This window comes from Malus sylvestris, chromosome 15, assembly GCF_916048215.2.
Source record: "Malus sylvestris chromosome 15, drMalSylv7.2, whole genome shotgun sequence".
Classification (NCBI taxonomy): Eukaryota; Viridiplantae; Streptophyta; class Magnoliopsida; order Rosales; family Rosaceae; genus Malus; species Malus sylvestris.
In genome coordinates, this window is record NC_062274.1 from 15,357,220 (window position 1) to 15,378,000 (window position 20,781).

At 36.9% G+C, this 20,781-nt stretch overlaps 1 protein-coding gene and 1 pseudogene across 2 annotated transcripts; one reads left to right on the plus strand and one right to left on the minus strand.

Moving 5' to 3' along the window:
- Nucleotides 1-173: 173 nt before the first annotated feature.
- On the minus strand, nt 174-7,163 carry LOC126603906 (putative ABC transporter B family member 8). Of its 2 annotated transcripts, none has more exons than XM_050270938.1 (9): nt 6,792-7,163; nt 6,604-6,658; nt 6,050-6,228; nt 5,206-5,663; nt 3,359-3,899; nt 2,896-3,075; nt 1,435-2,724; nt 922-1,349; nt 174-735 (listed from the first exon to the last, which is right to left on the minus strand). In XM_050270938.1, the coding sequence occupies exons 1-9, from the start codon at nt 7,083-7,085 to the stop codon at nt 384-386; spliced, it is 3,777 nt and encodes a 1,258-aa protein (XP_050126895.1). In that variant the 5' UTR covers nt 7,086-7,163; the 3' UTR covers nt 174-383. The 2 variants fall into 2 exon arrangements, with proteins under 2 accessions (XP_050126895.1, XP_050126896.1); XM_050270939.1 differs by having other exon boundaries at nt 6,604-6,653; nt 6,792-6,854.
- A 7,895-nt stretch (nt 7,164-15,058) lies between these two features.
- LOC126606106 (small nucleolar RNA Z107/R87) lies at nt 15,059-15,152 on the plus strand (annotated as a pseudogene).
- The last annotated feature ends 5,629 nt before the right edge of the window (nt 15,153-20,781 follow it).

The window sequence follows — 20,781 nt, forward strand, 5'->3', positions numbered from 1 at the left end:
AAAGAAGTTTGCGCATATGCATAAAAGTGCAGTTAAGTTTATGACGTTTATCAACGACGTCATTATATTGATTGTATATCGATAATTCTAAGGTTAATGTATCTTCAATATCAATAATATGGACAATTGACCACATATTTGCATTTTATAACCCGCAAAAAAGAAAAATCCAATAATAAAATTAGCATATATTGTTTATTATTTATTTGGCACCAAAGCTATTACATTTGGCCTTAGGAACAACTTCCTATCTAAGAGCCAACAATTCCTCACTGATGAACAAACCCTTACATAAACAAGGTTCTTCCATAACCACTTGAGCTGAGTTGAGGCCAACATTTTGCACCATTGCACTTGCAGAGTTAAAACTTATTTACATTTACCTATCTCTGGCACGTGGCAAGGTTAAAAAACGCACCACGCTTTTGCTTGAGCTGAGCATATGTGCCTTTTTCCACCACCTTCCCATCTGCAACAAATGCAATCATATCTAGGTTTTTTATGGTGTTGAGCCTGTGTGCTATCACAATTGTTGTCCTTCCAACCATAATGCGATCTAATGCTTCCTGCACAAGTTGCTCTGATTGCACATCAAGTGCACTTGTTGCCTCATCTAGCAACAATACGGTTGGATTCCTAAGTATTGCTCTTGCAATTGCAATCCTTTGCTTTTGTCCTCCTGATAGCTGCACCCCTCTTTCGCCGCACTCAGTGTCATACCCATCCTTAAGTGACCTGAATCCGATAAAAAGATGAACACAGTGTTTCAAAATGATCAGGATGACAATCAAATGGCTAAACGATTTTCAATGAACTAAATCAAGTAGATAAGCAAACACAATGTTTTGAAATGATCGCGATGATAATCCTATGGCTAAATATTTTCGTTTAAGAAGCAATGTTGACAATGTCTATACTTACGAGATAAATTCGTGCGCATTGGCGGCTCTGGCAGCTACTGTGACCTCATTTTCTGGCACATCAAGTTTCCCAAACACGATGTTGTCTCGGATGGTACCAGAGTATATCACCGGCTCTTGACTAACAAGGGCCGTGTGCCTCCGGTACCATTGAATATCTAGATCCCTTATGTCAACCCCATCCACCTTCACTGATCCCCTCTCTACATCATAAAATCTTTGTATCAATCCAATCACAGTTGATTTTCCACATCCACTTGTCCCAACAAGTCCAGTGCTTGTGCCTGGCTTCACCTCTAAGCTAAATTGGCGCAGCACTAATGTCTCTGGCCTGCTGGGGTATGCAAAATCAACCTTCTTCAATTCAATCCTTCCAGTCACTTTCTCCAATTTGATCCCGTTTCCATTATTACTATCTCCGTCCCCAGCCTAAGAAAGATCAAAATTAATACAATAGCCATAAGTTAAAAACCAACTTCAATTTAGGGTGTAGGTTTTCCGATTTGTGACTTACATTATTAGAGCCTGAAATTAGTGAATGCCGGTCAAGAATCTCAAACACGGATGCAACTGCAGTCGAACCCTTGGCCAAATCAGAAGTCATGCTTCCAGCTTCAGCTATAACTTTACCAGTGCTGACCAATATGAAAAATGTTTTGAACACATCCCCAGCTGATATTTGCCCTTTTTTCACTAATGTACCACCATACCAGAAGTCCAATGCCCATGACATAAATGTTAGGCACTGAGCTGACCCCATTCCAATCCCAGCTAGCCATGCCTTCTTACTTGCTTCTTTCCGGGGTGCCTCCTGAGCCTCATCGAACAGTTGAAGTACTTTTCCCACGCTTCCGAATGATGTCACAATTCTATGGTTGTACACTGATTCAACTGCAATTTGAGTGCTGTGGTTTTGTGCTTTGATGAAGTTGGCTGAGAGACTAGAGAGCAGGACTTTCTTGGTGTAGAAGCAAAGGATCGTGAGTGGTTGGACTGCGATCATAACGAGTGCTAGCTTCCATGCCACGATGAGCCCCAGGATCATGGCTATTGTGACAGCTGAAGTGGTTTGGACTAATAAGGACACCCTGTCTGCAACGAGGGACTTAACCATGGAAGCCTCATTGCTCAATCTCGAACACAATGCCCCGCTCGAGTTCTGCTCCTCATCAAACCAAGCCGTTTCAAAAGTCAAGATCTTTTGAAGCATTCGTAATCGGATTCTTTTCGTGAGCTGCTCACCCATGTAAGCAAAATTGTAGTGTTGGAAGAGATTCAAAGTCATGGAAATTAAGGAAAGTGCACAGAAAATCAAGGAGTATGTGCGAATTCTAGCGCGCATTTCCTCATGGCTTTGCACAAAGAAAGCGGATATCATGCCACCTATGGTTAGGGCATAGATAGGTTGAACTGACCCGAACGCTATGGCAGAGAGGCTTCCTATTAGGCCTTGCTTCCATTCCGGGGAATTTAAAGAGAGAAGCCGGTAAAAGGAAGTCGGAGGATGTGACACAAGTTGTAGGGTCTCATTAGGTAATGGCGATTTTGCAAACGCTGGTGCAGGGCTTGATCTTGGCGTGCTTAGCCGGCCAGCGCTGCTTCTACTGACTGAAGACACCGAAATTTGTTCTTGCTCAACCTTGTCAAAAGCACTGAGCTGCCTCTGCAGCTTTGCTAGCTTTGCATAGTGCCCGTTTTGGCGGTTGATGAGGTCGTTGTGGGAGCCTATTTCGATGATGCAACCACCACCCACCACTGCAATTAGGTCTGCATTTCGAACTGTGGAAAGCTTGTGTGCAACAACCTGATCATGGTCCAAAAATATGTGAGATAATGAAAGGTAATTAAAGTACTAATTGAGGTAAATATCAATCGAATCTTAATTTTTTATTTTTTTGGTAAAGAACCACTAAGTCAATCCTACTCCAACAAAAAATCGGTTCTTAATTAGCATAACATTTATTTGATTAATTACCAATGTGGTTCTTCCCATGGAGGCTTGATCAAGAGCATTTTGGACCAAAGCCTCTGATTCAGAGTCAAGAGCACTTGTTGCTTCATCAAGTAGGAGAATCACAGGGTTCTTGATGATTGCTCTAGCAATGGCTATCCGCTGCTTTTGTCCACCAGATAAAAGAGCTCCTCTCTCTCCAATCTGTCGCATAAATTCCGCCATGTTAATCACAATTACGTCAAATCTGATAAAAATCACTATTTTTTTTATTCAAAGCGATTTTCAACTTTAATATAATCTATAATGCATGATCCCCAAAATCCTACCTAACCTAAACTACAAAGAGAGAAATTCAAACTAGGGTTTCAGAGGGATGCACATCTACTTTAGCCAACTTAGCTGCGCATAGGTGTGCATTTGATCATAATTGGAATAAATTTTGCTTAGCAATAAATACCCTTTTTCAATTAGTACATATATTCACCTTGGTCTCGTACCCCTCTGGCAGTTGCCTTATGAAATTATGAGCATTGGCTGCCATAGCTGCAGCTGTGACTTCATCCATATTAGCATCAAGCTTACCAAACATAATATTTTCCTTTATTGATGTCCCAAACAATGCATGTTCTTGGCTCACAAGTCCCATTTTGGATCTTATCCAATTTAACTGAAGCGTTCTTATATCAACACCATCAACACGAACAACGCCATCATCCGCATCGTAAAAGCGTTGCAGCAACGCGATTGCTGTGGATTTTCCACTTCCACTTGCACCTACAAGAGCAATGGTCCTCCCAGCTTCAACTTTGAGGTTGAAATCTTTGAGGACCATCGAATTGGGACGAGAGGGGTATGTAAACTTGACATCAATGAATTCTAGCTCGCCTCTAATGTTGTCTAGCACTACTCCTTTGGTGTCTTCACCATCAATCAAGGGTTTCCGGTCAATCCTGTCGAATATTCTGGTGGCGGCAACAGCAGCTTCTGTGAAGTACCTCAAATCCGGAAGTGCCATTCCCAGGGATCTGTTAACATTCATCAGGTTGTGTCAAAATATATCGAATGTATATATATTCACATCAGCAGAATGAACATGGGTTTTAAATATAGTCAGAAAAATGTCCGGAGTAAATTATGAAAGATTTTACAGGCCAGAACAATATGTCTATGTTGTATTCAGACGAGTTCGAATTTTCTCCCCTGACTAGTTTAAAATATACATGAGCTATACATAGATGTCCATAAGTTGCTTATGATTAAATATTTAAAAAAAAACTATAATTAATTGCTAGTAATTTTCATTTAGTATCGTCTATATAGAAATTAATTAAGAGACCAAATATTCTAGTATCATATTATCAATCGAGTAGAAACTAGATAGCTATCTACATCCATTTCTCATACATACTTTTCTCATTATACACCTATCTAACATGTGCTAATTAAGATCAATTAGTAGATTAACTAACTCAGCAGCAAGGACGTCCAAAAAACATGCGATTTATTTTATGAAATTGGAGCATGTCATATTAAAAGATACCATTAACTAATGGCGGGTTTGATCCTTGAGGACTTTTTCTAGCACAATTTACACGTGCTTCCATTGATCGAGAGGGAATAATTAATAATATACAATTGAGCACTTCATTTATTTTATTTTTTTTTAGAAGAAACAAACATTTTATAAAAGAGAATAGAAATACACTGAAGTGGATAAGAAATCCACCATTTACAAGATACAAGAAAAACTCTCAATAGGATTTGGCTATAGCAATAATAGCTAGACCTAACTCACTTTACTGTTGCTAACAAATCCCACAGTAATTGAGAAAGAGAGTAATTATTAAAATCATTTGAGATAAAGGAAGAAAAAGGTAAAGTTAAGGTCTTCCAGTTTCTTGACCTCAAAACATAAAAATACATAACTGAGATAAGGTGCAATCAACATATTACATTTGAAATATAAATTGTATATCTCAATTAGCAAAACATGAACGATTGTAATGTGACAAATTAAAATTTTCCAATCTGACAGACATTATTACAGTGTATAATTATATGGTGAAGAATTAGCAAATTTTGCAGAGAATAGAATGAATAAATTGCAGATTAAATAAGTGACCAAAATTAATCGTTTGAACTTTTCTTAGAGTCCAGCTCAGTTTTTTCATTATGCTAGTTGCAATATTACTTGTGAACATCTCCATAACAATCAGAAATTAACATACAGTCTCAATTAAGATAACTAATTAAAAAGAGACAAATTAAAGACAAAATTTAGAAAAACAAAAACAATATCATAAAATGCATGAGAGGGATCAAGAAACATACAGTCCACTCAATACGAAAGAGATGCCAGCCGCATAAATCCTCCCACCACTTTCGCCTTTATACATGACCAAATGGCTCCCATACCAAGCAAGAAATCCCCATATCGCAAAAGAAAGCCCCGTGCTTCCAACAGCCAACCCTTTTGCAATTCCTTGCTTTATCCCCAGCCTGCTCGTCCTCTCCAGTATTGCTGAATATCTGTCCACAATTCTCCTCTCGGCAGTGAACGAATAAACAGTTTTAATGGAGCTCAATGCTTGCTCTACTATTGTGTTTGCTTTTCCGTACTCTTTGTACGATTTTTTCGACAAGTACATGAGGTACTTCCCATATATCATTCCTGGTATGATTAGGAGAAGTAGTGTGGGGAATGCTACCAAGGCTAGTCTCCATGACAAGTAGGTGGAGAAGGCCAGGCCGGAGATGAAAACGGAGGAGTGCATAACGAATGTTGGCACCTGATGATCGATTATAAAAAATGAGAAACAAATTAAACAGTAAAATCAAGGGAAAGCTATGTACACTCCCATGTGCATAACAAATATTGGCACTTTATGATCGATCCTAAAAAACGAAAAACAAATTAAACCTTAAAATGTAAGAAAAATGTTATTCACACTCCCAATTTGTCATTCTATACCCTAAATTGAAAACGAATTAGATCATAAAATTTATGGAAAATATTATTCACACTTCCAGTTTATCATTCTACGACTCTTTAAATTAGGAGAATATTAACTTCAGAGTGCTTAACTATGATCCTTGTCAGTGAATAAGAATTGCCCGATCTAATTACATAAAATTATGATTTTGACAATTTGATGGTGATCATGAGTACAATTACCTTTTCACTTAGAACTTCTTGTATGAGAGAAGTGTCTTTTGATATAGTATTGATGACCTCCGAAGTAGTGGCTTCTTGTGAATCGAAAAACCCAACCTCCTGCCTTAGAACAGCTTCCAAGTACTTGTAACGAATCTTCAGCACCTGCCTCTCACTGGTTTTGCTCCAACAATAACCCTCTACAAATTGCCATTAATCACTTCAATTAGTCTCGATTTTAATTATAAGCATACACCTCAACCTTTCAAATTTCGTAGGGTTTTGGATCTGTGTCCCGCATAGACACGGTCGGTGATTCCATATGCTTAGAGGGTTTAACTTTTAAGCCACTAGGGCTTTTAGGGTTCCACAAAGATACTTCCTTTTTATTCATTCTTCCTCCTTTTTCTCATAATTTATTATGCCAAGTTACCAACTTGTTTTGTCAGATCGATGCTATTTAGGAACATATGAACTGGGTTAATCGCGGTTTCGCATCGATCGGAACCCCTTTGTTCTTGGAAATCAAAGCAAATGAGGGAAAAAAAAATTAAAAGAGAGAAGTTTGAAATTACCCAAAAAAGCCACCAGCATTACTGCTAATCCCAAGTATACAAAGTCTAAGCTGCACTGTCAAGAAAAACAGAGACACAATTAAAACATGGAAAATGTGAGACATGAGGAAATGAGTTTGTTGTTGAAAAAGGAATATTAACCAAAAGCACCGAGAGCTAATATGTTTGACTGAAAATTAGCAACTAACCTTTTCAACCTCGTCCATCCAATTATTCCCATGATTTTTCGGCTGGGTCTGACCATACCCCAAATTGTTCATAAGACGGCTAACGAACAACAGCAAGCAATTTGTAGACATCCCATCTCCTATTGCTCCCACTGTACCCAGCACCATCAGCACCACATCAACCCAATCACCATATCTGAATATTTTCACTACTGAATATTTTCTTCCTTTAGTTATAACTCCTTTGCTGCTCTCATCTCCTTTCTCTGCAACCATATTCTCATTATTCTTCTCAGGAGAGTTCATTTTACTCATTCTCAAAAACTAATCAAAATGGTGAAAATATTATTGCATATGGAATTGGAGGGCCTGAAAAGAAGAGCAAAAGGTTGATTCATAAAAGAGAGAGTATGCTCGAAGAATGTTTTGCACCTATGGCCTTTTTATATACAAGCAAATTAAAGTGCTTCTATAAAACAGCCTTATTAAAAAAATTTCATATGCTTTATTATCAATAAAATTATTGGACATAAAAATCAATATATTTCTAACGCGTTCTTAAAGATGAGTGAATCTTACATATTATTAAATTTATGAGTTTTTACCATTGTCTAAATATCATCAACCTATTATATTAGGTGTGGTGGCTGTTGCATTATCAACAGCATGAATGAAATGAATGCGATCAAAACATGCAAAGGTTAACCCATTTTTGGGCCAGTGCACTAGCTAGTACCGTTTAACAAAGTTGACCATGACCACTGCCCCATTGGCCATCTTTTCATTGCCTTTAGGTTAATTAGATTAGTTTATTTGAAAGCATGTCGTTTACCCCGTGCTTTTTTATCTGTCGCTATTAATTATTAGCTAATCTCGTCCTTATTGGTTGTGCCTGTGCCCATTTCATCTTGCCCAAGCCTTGCAAATTGCAGGAATAGTAATTTAATATCTACTCTGGAAAGGGAGGCAACCCAGTTTGACAACACTAACTTTACTTTCTCATTAAAGTCTAGGGTCTCGTTTGATGAAAAAAAAGAAAAGATAAGAATGAATAAGTTAATGTTGATTTTCAAGGTATGTTACAGTAAAATATAAAAAGATTATATATAATTTGAAGGTAAAATGACACATCATGATAAAGAAAGGAAATCAATCGATAATCTTTAAAGAAGTAAGCCGCAGTTCACTAGAAATAATGAAAAGACTTCAAAGTTTTAGTGATTAAAGTATGAAAGATAACAAACTTAAACACCATCAACGTCCTATTCATAATGTCTCTTAGTAACTGTTCTAAAAAATTTCGTCTAACGCCACTTAGGTGGACGGTTGGGCACTACCCTGATTAGTATTTAGGCATTTAAAAATTAAGAAAGTGCGCTTAGGCGTCCACCTAGCCTATCCAAACCCGCCTAGGCACCCGTATAGGTCGCAACTCTCACTTAGACTAAAAATCGGTAATTTCATTTTGCATTCCATTTTGTCAATAAAATGAAAATGTAAGAGACTTGTTAAATACTTGAATGGACGCTCATTATATGCTTGTTCCTTATATTTTTAATATGGTCTAATACTTTATAATCTACATGTCATTTTATTTATCAATTTATGTATTCCAAATTTCCAATACAATTATGTGATTTTTTAATTATAAATGATCACTTATTTATGCAATATATTATAAATTTACTTAAATCCCCCGAATTCGCCTAGGCCCCAACTCGTCACCTGACTAGCGCATAGTGTCTTTTTAGAGCCTTACTCTTAGCCCTAAACTTTCTCTAGGAGTTCAAATAGAAAAAAACGCAACAAATAATAAAATATCGAAAGTGTCCAATACATACTTATTTTTGGAAACATTGTCCTATACAAATTTAGAATCTTACAACATTGTAAGGATGTGTTTGTTTCACTGGACAATCTCGAACTAGACTAACTTTAGGGACTAAACTGGACAAACTTAGAATAGACTAAGCTGAATTGACTTAGTGAAGCATTTGCTGCAGTGCTGGACTAAGAAGCAGAATAATGAAAATCAAGAAAACATAGACCGAATTTGAATATTCACAACAAAGAAATTTGATACTACGACATCATAAACTAAATAACCTACAATCAAATCCTAATTACAGAAGGAAATTTTCAAATTAACTCAATCCACTTTTCTCTGCCAACAACACCCAATTCAAACCAAACCCAAACAATTTCTCAGAATTAAAACATGTTAATAAATTTCCCACAAATCCACCAAAAAAAAAGAAGAAGAAAATTGTATTGCAATGTCATTTTGTCCACCACTATCTAAGGTTCTGAAATTAAGCCCCAGAAATTGTATTGATCCACAAATTGGAACGACGATGACGCCACAAATCCAATTGATGTCATCTTCCAATTGACGACGCCACAAATCCATCTTCATCACCTTCGTGCAGATGTGGTTGACCGTAGCCTTCGAATCGCCGTCTTCAAACCCAACCTTTGATCACCTCAGTCTTCAAACCCCGCCTTCGAACTTTGTGAAGTCTAGACTTATGTGTTTGGCTTTCCTTGTCAATATTGTAATTGTACTATATTTTCTCTAATTAAGTTTTAGAATATTCCATTAAGGTCTTGTGTTGTTGGAAACAAGTGTTTAAGGCTGTGACACACCACCATAAAGGTTTGTTTATACATACGCATTACATGTCTAAATTCATGTTACAATCTAACTAGCTTAGTTGTTTCGTCAGAATTGCTCATTGTTTTCATGCAAGTTAGGCACGCAATTTAAGGCAACCTACATAGGCTGACTGACACCTTTTATATGAGATTAAGCTTTTCACCATTTATCTGCTTAGATTGCTTTTACATTTGACAAGTGTCTTTTTATATTTTGTTTGCAACAATCAAATATTTTGTTTAATAGGGTTCGAGGATTTCATTTCCTTCTTGAATGAGAGAGATTATTTTTTAAAAAGAGTGTCTTTGTTTCTTTTCCAACTCAGATCCCCTATGAGCATCAAGCATTTTTTCTGGGTGAAGTTCTTCACTTAATATTCATAAAACTATCAATGAAAAAACTTGCTTAAATCTTCTTAGAAGCTCATCTGTTTTAGGTTGTCTAGATTAAATTTTAGAGAGATAAAGTGCATTCAAAGTTCTTGAGCTTGCCTCTTTCTTATTTATGGAACCCTAGCTACAAAACTACTTTTCATGCATGAAACTCCAAATCATTAAGAAATAGGTTTGCACTATTTTCATGGTCTAGCTTTAAGTTTTAAATCGTCATTTAGACCTAGTTTTCGGATTCACGTTGGTTTCTTCCTTGAATTGTTTGATTGGAGAAACTGACTAGTCTTTGGATCCAAATTTCACATTATCATCATCTTCATATCATTTGCATTCTTCGTGTTAGTCTCGGTGCCATAGGTGAAGAGCTCAGGGAAATGAACTGTCATCTTGTAAAGGCTGAAGACATCTCCATCTCTTGCAAAGTAAGGTTGCACAAAGGTAAAGCTGCTCCATAGATTAGATCTAGGAATTGAGCTCGCGTGGTACTTTTTATGAACCTTAGAGTCCTACATTTTTTAACCCGAAGGTGGGTTTTTCTAGGTAAACTTCTTGTGTTCCTTCGTACTTAAACTTGCTTACATATCTAGATATGTTTATGGTATGTTGTATGAACTACTTAGTTGATGAATTGATATTTGAAGGTGTTTAACTATACGTTGCTGCATTGTGAGACATAACTGTGTTGTTGTTGACTAGACTAATATACTAGTATACTAAGTTCGTTTCCTGAATCTGGGTTTGTAGTTCTGACAAATTTGTACTTAGTCGACTAGTTCTTGTGTCTAGTCTACATTGCATATTTTAGTTCTTAATCGAAGGATATCCGCCTGGTACCAATTTCAAACCTTAATCTTCGAACCCAACCTTCAGGACGCCGTCATTGACCCCAGCCCTTAGCCGATCATGATATTCAAATAAACTTTCCTTTGTCTAATTAATCCACCCAAGAAACATTTTGTCACCTTGGCAAAGAGGAGTGGGTGACACTGACATCATTCTGAGTCTAGGCTGTTGGTGCAAATAGATAGAGAAAATGAGAGAGAAAGAGGAAGCAAAGTGCAGCGAACAGAAGCGAGCAGATGAAGGTCTTAGCAGTCTCGTGGTTTTATAGGGTCTCGCTAAGACTTTCTAGCTTAGTCGACGCGAGTAACAAACACAGTATGAGACTAATCTTTAATCCAGTCTAGTCCAATGAAGGCTAACGAATGCAAACAAATGGACCCTAAGCAATTAAGTTTGGCCGGAAAAATCCCCAAAGCTTTGTTATGCTTATTTCCAAATTTAGGCCTTTTGACTTGTTCTAAATAATAGGGGTAATAAGGTAAAAGAATCAAAGAAAATGCACACTCAATTATCTCCCATGTAGGCATAATCGTCTAAACATCCTCTATCTTTCATCACCATTACGTTTTTTATTTTACTTTTCAATTAGTTCTGGTCATGTTCATTTCTTTTATTTACTAATAAATCAATTTGGTCTAATTGAAATATTCAACCATTTTTCTTTGCTCTTTTGATGCAGAAGTATTTATTTTCTATCATGTAGTTGGAGGAGTTTAGCAGGAAGAGTTCTTGTAGAATTATCAGAGAGAATGGCCAAAAAGTTCACTTCTATCAATACCAATATTGTTTCTAATTTGATAATTACCACGTACACAGTCTAACAGATGTGTTACCACGTACACAGTCCAACAAATGTGGAGTTTTATCACAAAAGATCTTGATATTAGTTGTAATGTAGCTAGGATATTTAAACTCTTTTTTTTCTTAGAGATAAGGCCATTGTTAGATGTTTCAACATGCCCCTCAAGTGGGACCCAATTAGTGGGTCCTACGTGGGAGATCCATTAATTGACAACCATGTGGAGCCAAGGGGACTCTCCCTACATGCGGGGCCAGGGGACCCACCATCATCATGCGTGGCCAAAAGGACCCACCCTTCACGTGACAGTACAAGCCCGTTCCTTACTTTGATATTATGTAGAATTATCAAAGAGACGAGAAGCATTACTGATATTGTCCCCAACTTGGTACCACCTGCACAGTCCAACATGTGTGGATTTTGATCACAAAAGGCATCGGTTAGTTAGAGTGGGATTATGATATTTAAACTCTTTTTTTCCTCAGATATATGGTCAATGTGAGATATTTCAAGAATTCCCAGGCTCATTCTACAAATTAAGAATTGACAGACCAATACCCACACAGAGAAGGTAATTGAGCCGCTCACTATTTGTTTGAACTTTCGCTTACTCCCCATTTGCTCATCTTTTTTTTAAATTTTTTTTTTATCTTTTTGTTTTTTAACTTCAAACTTCCTATACTTAATGTTAAGTCATATGTCATGGACAGGCGCAACCATGAAGATGGCCTTGGGTTCTTTTAAGGGAATATGAAGAAATATTATATTATACCATAAAATCAATTGATGATATGAGTAGTAATCTAATTTCTTTTAAACACATGTAAGGTCCCTTTCTTCTTTGATGTGGGCTTCATACTCTCCACAGAATGTAATCCTTCAGAGTCGAGAACTAGGTCTTTTATGTTCCACAACACACTAGTTTCGGCATTGCAAGGTACATTCAAATGTCTATTAAATTTAGAGATTTAATATTGTTTCCAAACCAAGACGGCTAAAAATAATTACGACTATAAGTTTTTAAATTTCTATTCAACCAAAAATTACATTACTGGTCTCACTCAGTGGTGGAACACTATAAATTTTTTTTGTAAAACATATTATGAGTCCATACATTTATGTTTTATGTTATATCATGAGTTGAACTTGGAACATGTTATGTGGCAAATCATATAAAACCTTAAAACCATTGATACATTAAGCAGACATGCATGCCCTTGAATATGCATGGGTAATTCATATACATTACAAGTTGACAATTCGTTTAAAACTAAAGGAAATATTCTAAAAACAGTTAGACATGACAAGATATATCACGATTTGTGAGGATCCAGATAATCAATCAATCGTGTCAGTTCATCGTACATTGTACGATTAGAAATCATTTTAAAATTTTAATTTAAAATTGAATATAAATAGTACCTAACGAAAATTAACCGCACTTTATACGATGAACGAACACGATTGATTGATCACCTGATCTCCACCAAAAGGATCTGGAGATGATCCTTGTCCCCTCACGATGTCGGCTTGCAGCTCACCCGAAAGAAAGCTCCCCATTTTATCATGGGAGTTTTAACGAAAAGCCCGTGTTACTGTTCACTTTAATGAAAACCCATATTTTTACACTAAAAAGTCAAACCTAGTACTATTCACTTTACCCTTTATTTTGTTTTTATCCTTAAAACTCAAAGTTTTCAAGTCATTTTCATTAGTTTTCATTTTTATCATACTATATTATCATTAGTAATCTAGCAATCAATTAAAGGTGCTTTCTTATAATTATTTAACAAAAACAAAAAATATTTTGCATATATATATTTGGAATTATAGAGTTGGTGTGCTAAGGGTGATTTTTCAATGTATGTTGTAAGACTTTACTAGTATTAGAGCGGTGGTTTCAAAACTCAAAAGCAAGCTCTTTATTCAAATAATGCATATATACTTAGTTTAGCTATAAATCCACTTTAATTATGTGATTTGGCTTTCCGCACACATGCATGCTGGACATAACAATTAACAGATGGACATATATGGAAGGGTGGCATTATATATGGGTTACTTTTGGCTCTTCGATTGTATTTCTCTAACCTATTGTAATTGTTTCCTTTGTTTTTAAGGACACCGATTACCGATATACTTATTTTTCACTTAACTAAACGCAGTAAGCTATTGAGTACACATGTACAATGACATATGTATTATGAAATCTGTAATCTGTAATAGATTACGAATTATTAATTTATTTTCTTTTGCAAAGGAAGAATATTTGGGAATATTGATCTGATTCTTAAACCGCATCTTATAACCTTTTCACAGGTTTTCTAACCAAATTATAATCTTCCATGGATCATAAGAAACCAACTTTTAATCGACACGTGGGATTGGGTTGATTCTGTTTGAAAACCACCTCTGATTCCCTGTATCCTGTTGTTTTTGCAGGAACACAACACGTTAGCTTTCACACGAGCAAAATCAAGAATCTTTTCGTCTAAGTAATAACCAACCGTAAAATAAAGTAGATGTATTTAAAATATTATATTTTTTAAAATGTTGTGAATAAAAAAAAAGTATAAAAATATATGGTGAATTTTAAAGTAAAAGTAACCATATGAGAAAAAAAAATTCAAAATATTGGAACACAGTTATAATCTACAATTGAATTACATATATTATAACACGTAAATATATTTCTATAGTGAAACCCTATTGTCAAATTCGTCATCTATGCATATTATATTATAATACAAGATTGATTTTTTTAATTTGTGATAACTCAATCGCAATCTTTATGATTTTTGTAATTAAAAAATAAAAAATAATTAAGGTCTCATGTGCATGTGTAGTACTTTGCCCTAATAATTTAATCTTTTTGTGATCACACTTCGGCTTAACAAAACCCTAAGGTCCCGGTTTTCTCTTTAATAATTGGAGAATGCATGATAATTAAGCCATCGAAATCAACAAAACCCTAAGGAACCGGTTTTCTCGGCAGAAACTGGGCAAATTAGTAATTAAATAATTAATTAACTTCTATTAGATGCGGACTTAACAATAAAAATAGGCTTTTTTTTTATTACCACCTTATATATTGCTGAATGCACCCCACATTAAAATTTAATATAAAGTTACTTATGTAATCTACTATGCAATAACAATTTCGACCTTACAAGGTTTAAAGAAAATAAGAAATTTCTAAATACATCCCAAATTACTTTTAACGTATTATTTATCTTCTTCCACCATCAAAACCCCTCTCACCCTCCACTCCATTGTTGAATAAAATTCTAACTATTGAAACTATAAACACGTTGATTGAGAAAAAAATTTAACGAATGGAACACGATATCAATATTTTGGAAACTTCACATGAGATAAAATTTCATATTTGTTATTGTTTTACTTATTTAATGACATCGGTAATTATTTAAGCTTGCTTTTGCTTTCATACTACCCAATTCCATAGGAGGCCAACCCAACAACACCTTTTCCATTATTATTCATCTTATGGGGTTTACTTAGGTTCCTCCTGGTTGCTATTTTTTAGCAGAAATCCTCTTTTTTGTTAGCAAAAGGCTTAAGAGACAGAGAAAAGGAGATTGGTTGTGATGACCCAATGAAATTCAAGCTCAACAGACCGGATTGTAGACTTCTCTTTTTAGAGAATGTTAGGGTTTTAATCCTAAGTCAATTTAATTTATAAAAAATGAAAATGAGTATTATAAGATTTAAAGAATGTGGGGGTGTATGTGGAAAATATTAGGTGTATGAAAATGTGAGGTGTAAGGGTATTATGAGAAAGTATGAGGGGTGTATTAAGATAAATTTTAATTGAAAAAACAAATTTATGGTGTATTAAGTATATGAGATTTAATCAACAATATGTGGGGTGTTAAGAATAAGCCTAAAAATACTAATTTGTGAGAAAATGTGGGATTGTGGAGGGTATCATCATTTCCTTCGAATCAAGAGAATGCTTGAACGTCTTTCAATAAACGTGTAAAAAACAGTCAACCCAGCGGCAAGTTACCAACATTCTACACTTCTTTGCTTTGAATCAGAATATTACTAATCTTAATGCATTTTTCATAAGAATCACGTGCCACAATTGAGACTTGAGAATGGAGTGGTTAATTTTATGTCTAATCTAGTAGACATCCCATGATAAAAAGGTTGTTTAGCTAATTTTAATATGTATAATAGCCAAGGTAGGCTAAATTTGGTACAAAATAATTGTTCATCCTTTGCTGCTTTTTATGCAATCCCTAAGAATGTTTTGCGATTCCGAGTTTGTTTATGTACGTAATATGTTTAGTGGGTTCGTTAAAAGGTCATCGTAAACATTGAACTGCGCAATTAGTTCTAATTTTAAAGTATTTAATCAAATCAAATGTAAACGTGATTTTTCTAGCAGTCAAGTTTGGTATAAAACCTAGCTAGGTGTGCTTCTGCCTTCCTGGTGGCTTTGCTTAAACAACAGATACTTCGTGTACTTTGTCTTCGTTGCATTAGACCAAAGATTCTAGACCTCTGAAAGATTACATATTTTCTTTGCTTAAACAACAATATATTAAGGCAGTGATTACATTTTCTTTTGCATCAAAAAAAAAAAAAAAGGAACTTATATATAGACATATATTTTTCTTTAAAAAATTAAACTTCTTTTATAGCTTTAATGTTTAAGGTCTAGAATCTTTCAATGAAAATGTAATCATTTTTTTTTTTATGCAAAAGAAAAAAAAAAATTACATTTTCTTTGAAAGATTGTAGACATTAAACATTAAAGCTATAAAAGAACTTTAATTTTTTAAAGAAAAATATATGTATATATATAAGTTCCTTTTTTTTTTGAAGAAAATCAAATTCATTGATGTGGATGATATACATATATAGGATCTCTTATCACATGAATATATTCCGGTTATACTTAAGAATATCTCATTCATAAGGTCTTCCATTGTAGTTTAGGTGAGTGTGATACATATATATAGGAATTAGGCATCTTGAGTTTGATTTCTATAACACTACTATTACACCAGTATGAGTTTAATTTATTGGTACCGCACCTTTGAGTTTGATACTTTGAACTCAGGAGTTCAATAAATTGGTACCACACTCAAATTTTCCTGCCCGATGCTGAAGTGTGATTCACATATGAGTTCAATACATATTGGTATCACAACCACTTTTTCTGGCCTACTATGAAAGGCCCTTCTCTCGTTGGGTTAAATTTTGATTCACAATTACTACATATATTAACTTGGTGGTGTATGTACATGACTGAGTCAACCAGATAATAGGATAATGAAAGTTATTTGTAAATGTTAAAGTATACTGCTGGATCTTGGTACGGGTTTACTAGTCACAGGTTGATATGTGGTTAACTCTACCGGGGATAGGTATGGAAGCCATTATGAGTATATATCCAGGTATGCTTCTAGATAAGGAACTAAATGTCACACCATAAACTGAATCCCTACCATGAGCGCAAGCATAATGAACTGGATCTGCTGGGTGTTTTGTACAACAATGTAAGTGAAGATCCAATTTTAAATGAAATGTGTTGATGCACAAAATCAGGGAAGACTTTGGTACAACAGAAAGTGTCAGGTTTTGTGACCTTCGCTTGGTTGCTTGGTTGCTTCAGTCACTAGTGAGGATAAGTACGTAAATGAATAGAGACAGAGAAGCAAACACAGGATGTACGTGGTTCACCCAGATTGGCTACGTCCACGGAGTAGAGGAGTTCTTATTAGTAGTGAAGGGCTTACACAAGTACAAAGGATCAAGCTCTCAATTTAGTGAGTTCTTGTGAATGATTTAACACAAAATGGCATTAGGCAATATTGTGGGGGAATGACCCCTATTTATAGAAAAACTTGTAGCTTTGTCACATTGACATGTGTCATGTTATGATTGGTTCTTGATGTCGACACGTGCTGCGCTCTGATTGGCTTCTAATCTTGACACGTGTCGAGTAGTGATTGGCCTCCTGGTCGGAGGGGAACTCTTCTGGGTCCTTGACAGTATAGCGTTGGCCGGTGCTCGGTAGTTTCGGGATTGGTCAAGTATGGTACAAACAGTGCTCCCCTAAGTTCCCGAGTGAGGGAAACTCCTCGGTTGGGGACTTGCAAGATCCAATCCCTTGAGTAATCACGAAACTTCTAAGTACCGAAGTGTGGTCTGATATTCATCTGCCCTTCTCTGGAAGTACTTTTCCTCCATCCGGGAATGGTGTATTTAGCTGATGTTGACGCACAAGGTAATGTATCAATTTCACTTGAAGCTTAGTTGTAGTTTCGGGCTTAGTCAAGTGTGATACAAACCCTATAGTAGGAGTCCCCCAAGTCGCCGAGCTAGGAGATCTGCAGAAAGAGGTGACAGACAAGGTAAGCAGTCAAACTTCCAAGTAAGCAACCCAGGATCAGAGGTTTGACTTCGGCTTCCGGTTGATTGTTCTCATTCTCCTTGTCTCTCATTCAACTGCCAGGATAAGGAGAAGCAAATGGATAAGAGATGATATGAGATACTTTTGCTTTTGAAGAAGTAACTTTCCACAGGCTTATTCTTGAACTGTGCTGGAGGGTTTTCTGGTGCCCTTCAGAGTATAAGGCCGACTCAAAAATTTGAGGGTCAAAACAAGTCCATCAAATCTAGAGTACGTTCGACCTTGATGATATGGGATACTTTTGCTGTTGACGGAATAATGAATGTGGTATGGAAAGGTGTCGTGCTGTAGTGATCTGTTTCAGCTCACCGTTGAACCTTCTGCTTCAATCTTTTGCATGGCAGAAGTGGTGTGCAACCTTTGCATTTAAATGGTCATTCAGAACATTCCTTCATAGTGACTCATCCACGCTTGGCAGCTTCAGTGTAAAGAGACAATATCTGATCAACTGTCATGAGGTATTTGCCGGTGGAATTCGTGACCTTGACAGCAGTTGAGGATGAGTACTCGAGAGTAATGCTAAGTAAGCAACCAGGCAAAGGCTCCAGGCAGTCAGTTCCAAATTGGAGGTTTGATTTCAGGTTCCGACTGACTGCTCTCTTTCTCCTTGTCCTACATGTGTGGACAAGGACAAAGACAAAGATAGGGAGAAAGCATGATATGGGATACTCTTGCTTTCGACCCTGATGATATGAGATACTCTTGTTCTTGGTGTGGCTTATTTGCTGAGGTATTATCGGGGGGAAATAAAGCTGAGTATTTCGAGAGGTTATGTTGAGGGTACCTTTTCGAATGCGAGAAAGGGTTGAGCATTTTTGCAGGTTTGCCTGTCCATTGAGGAGGGAGGTCAATGTATATAGGGATTTCCCAATAACAAGTAGTAATGCTATTCCTTTACCCTTCTTGGTCACATCAATGTAGTGGGAGCTGCCAACTTCACGTGTTTTAATTTTGTCAGAGCACTTTGAAAAAGTGGTATGTGGTATCTGGAAAGCTGATGTTACGTGTGAAGATTACAGACAAGCTTTATCTAAGGAAATCTGGCTCTCGAAGTTCTGAGAGTTGTGCCTCTTCGGTTTTCGAACAAGCAATCCCGTCGAGGATCTGACTCTCGAGATTCGGAAAGCGGTGCTACTCCGGTTTTTTAGAAAGTAATTATGTTGGGAGTCTTTTCTCGAATGTGAGTAAAGGTTGGACGTTCTTGCCAACCTGTCTTGCCGCAAAACCCGGAGGTCGACACACATAGGGACTTTCCAGTTGTCAAGCAGTGGTGCTGTTCCTTTACCCTTATGGGTAATAGTAGGGTAGCTGGAACTTCGAAATTCTCGTGCCTAAACTTTGTCAGAGATCTTTGACAAAGTTATATGTGGTACCCGAGGAGTTGATGGTGCATATGGAGAGCGGTGATTGAACAGTAAGATTCACGTGCTTTCTACTTCACCAGAAATCTTCGACAGATTGCCCGTAATTTCCGCAAAGCTGATTGTGCATGTGACAGGTGCTGACGAGGCTGAAAAAGCAGGTGCTTCTTCGATTTCTGAGATCGGCCCTCGTGGTCTCTGAGCAGCCCAGCTTTTGAGAAAGCAAACGCCTCTTCGATTTCTGAGATCGGCCCTCGTGGTCTCTGAGCAGCCCAGCTTTTGAGAAAGCAAACGCCTCTTCGACTTCTGAAGCTCCGTCGAGTGCAGATTTTTATAGAGGCTGGCATTAAGTTCCACAGCACACTTGAATCTCTACCAGTAGAAGCTCATTTCTTGCACTTCTAAGATCTTGATTTGTCTGACCTCTTCCTTCTTCAACACATTTGAAAATGTCTGGACCCTCCGACCGTCGTTTTGACTTGAACCTTGGAGAAGAGACAGCCACGCCTTCTCCAGACAACATATGGCGCCCATCCTTCATATCCCCTACTGGTCCTCTTACCGTTGGGGATTCTGTGATGAAGAATGATATGACCGCTGCAGTGGTGGCCAGGAACCTTCTCACTCCCAAAGATAACAGACTACTTTCCAAACGGTCTGATGAGTTGGCTGTTAAGGACTCTCTGGCTCTTAGTGTTCAGTGTGCAGGTTCTGTGTCTAATATGGCCCAACGCCTATTTGCTAGAACCCGCCAAGTTGAATCATTGGCTGCTGAAGTGATGAGTCTCAAACAGGAGATTAGAGGGCTCAAGCATGAGAATAAGCAGTTGCACCGGCTCGCCCATGACTATGCTACAAACATGAAGAGGAAGCTTGACCAGATGAAGGAATCTGATGGTAAGGTTTTACTTGATCATCAGCGGTTTGTGGGTTTGTTCCAAAGGCATTTATTGCCTTCGTCCTCTGGGGCTGTACCTGGTAATGAAGCTTCAAATGATGAACCTCCAATGCCTCCTCCTTCTGGGGTTTTGTCAAGTACTGAGGTTCCGGATAACCACCCTCCGGTGCTTTCTCTTTCTGGGGCTCTACCGACTGCTGAGACTTCCCCTAAGCAACCTTTGTGAAGGCTCCCTTTTGTTTGTTTATTTTGACTCATGTATATGTACATATTTGTGGCTTATCGAAAATATTAATAAATAAGCTTTGCTTCATTTCAACATATTGTGTTAAATACACCAAAGCCTTCTTCATAAAGTTCTTTGAATTTTTGCTTTTGTTGAAACCTGTATTGTTGAAGCTTTGTGAGTGAAGCATGTAGTTTGAGGTAGTGTTCCCTTAATTTCCCGAGTGAGGAAAACTTCTCGGTTGGAGACTTGAAAAATCCAAGTCACTGAGTAGTCACGAACTTTTGAGTACCAAGGCGTAGTAGCATATGGTGGGAGTCCCCCAAGTCTCTAGTCGAGGGAGTTGACGAATGAGGTGTCTTGCTAATAGTCCATGTCGTAAGTACCG

Bases quoted from the DNA above. Each gene is read 5' to 3' on its own strand.
- LOC126603906 (XM_050270938.1), bottom strand. From the start codon at position 7,085: ATGAGTAAAATGAACTCTCCTGAGAAGAATAATGAGAATATGGTTGCA. The intron at 5,664-6,049 runs GTAATTGTACTC...ATCGATCATCAG, and splicing joins AAGAAGTTCTAAGTGAAAAG to GTGCCAACATTCGTTATGCA. The intron at 1,350-1,434 runs GTAAGTCACAAA...GATCTTTCTTAG, and splicing joins TAATTTCAGGCTCTAATAAT to GCTGGGGACGGAGATAGTAA.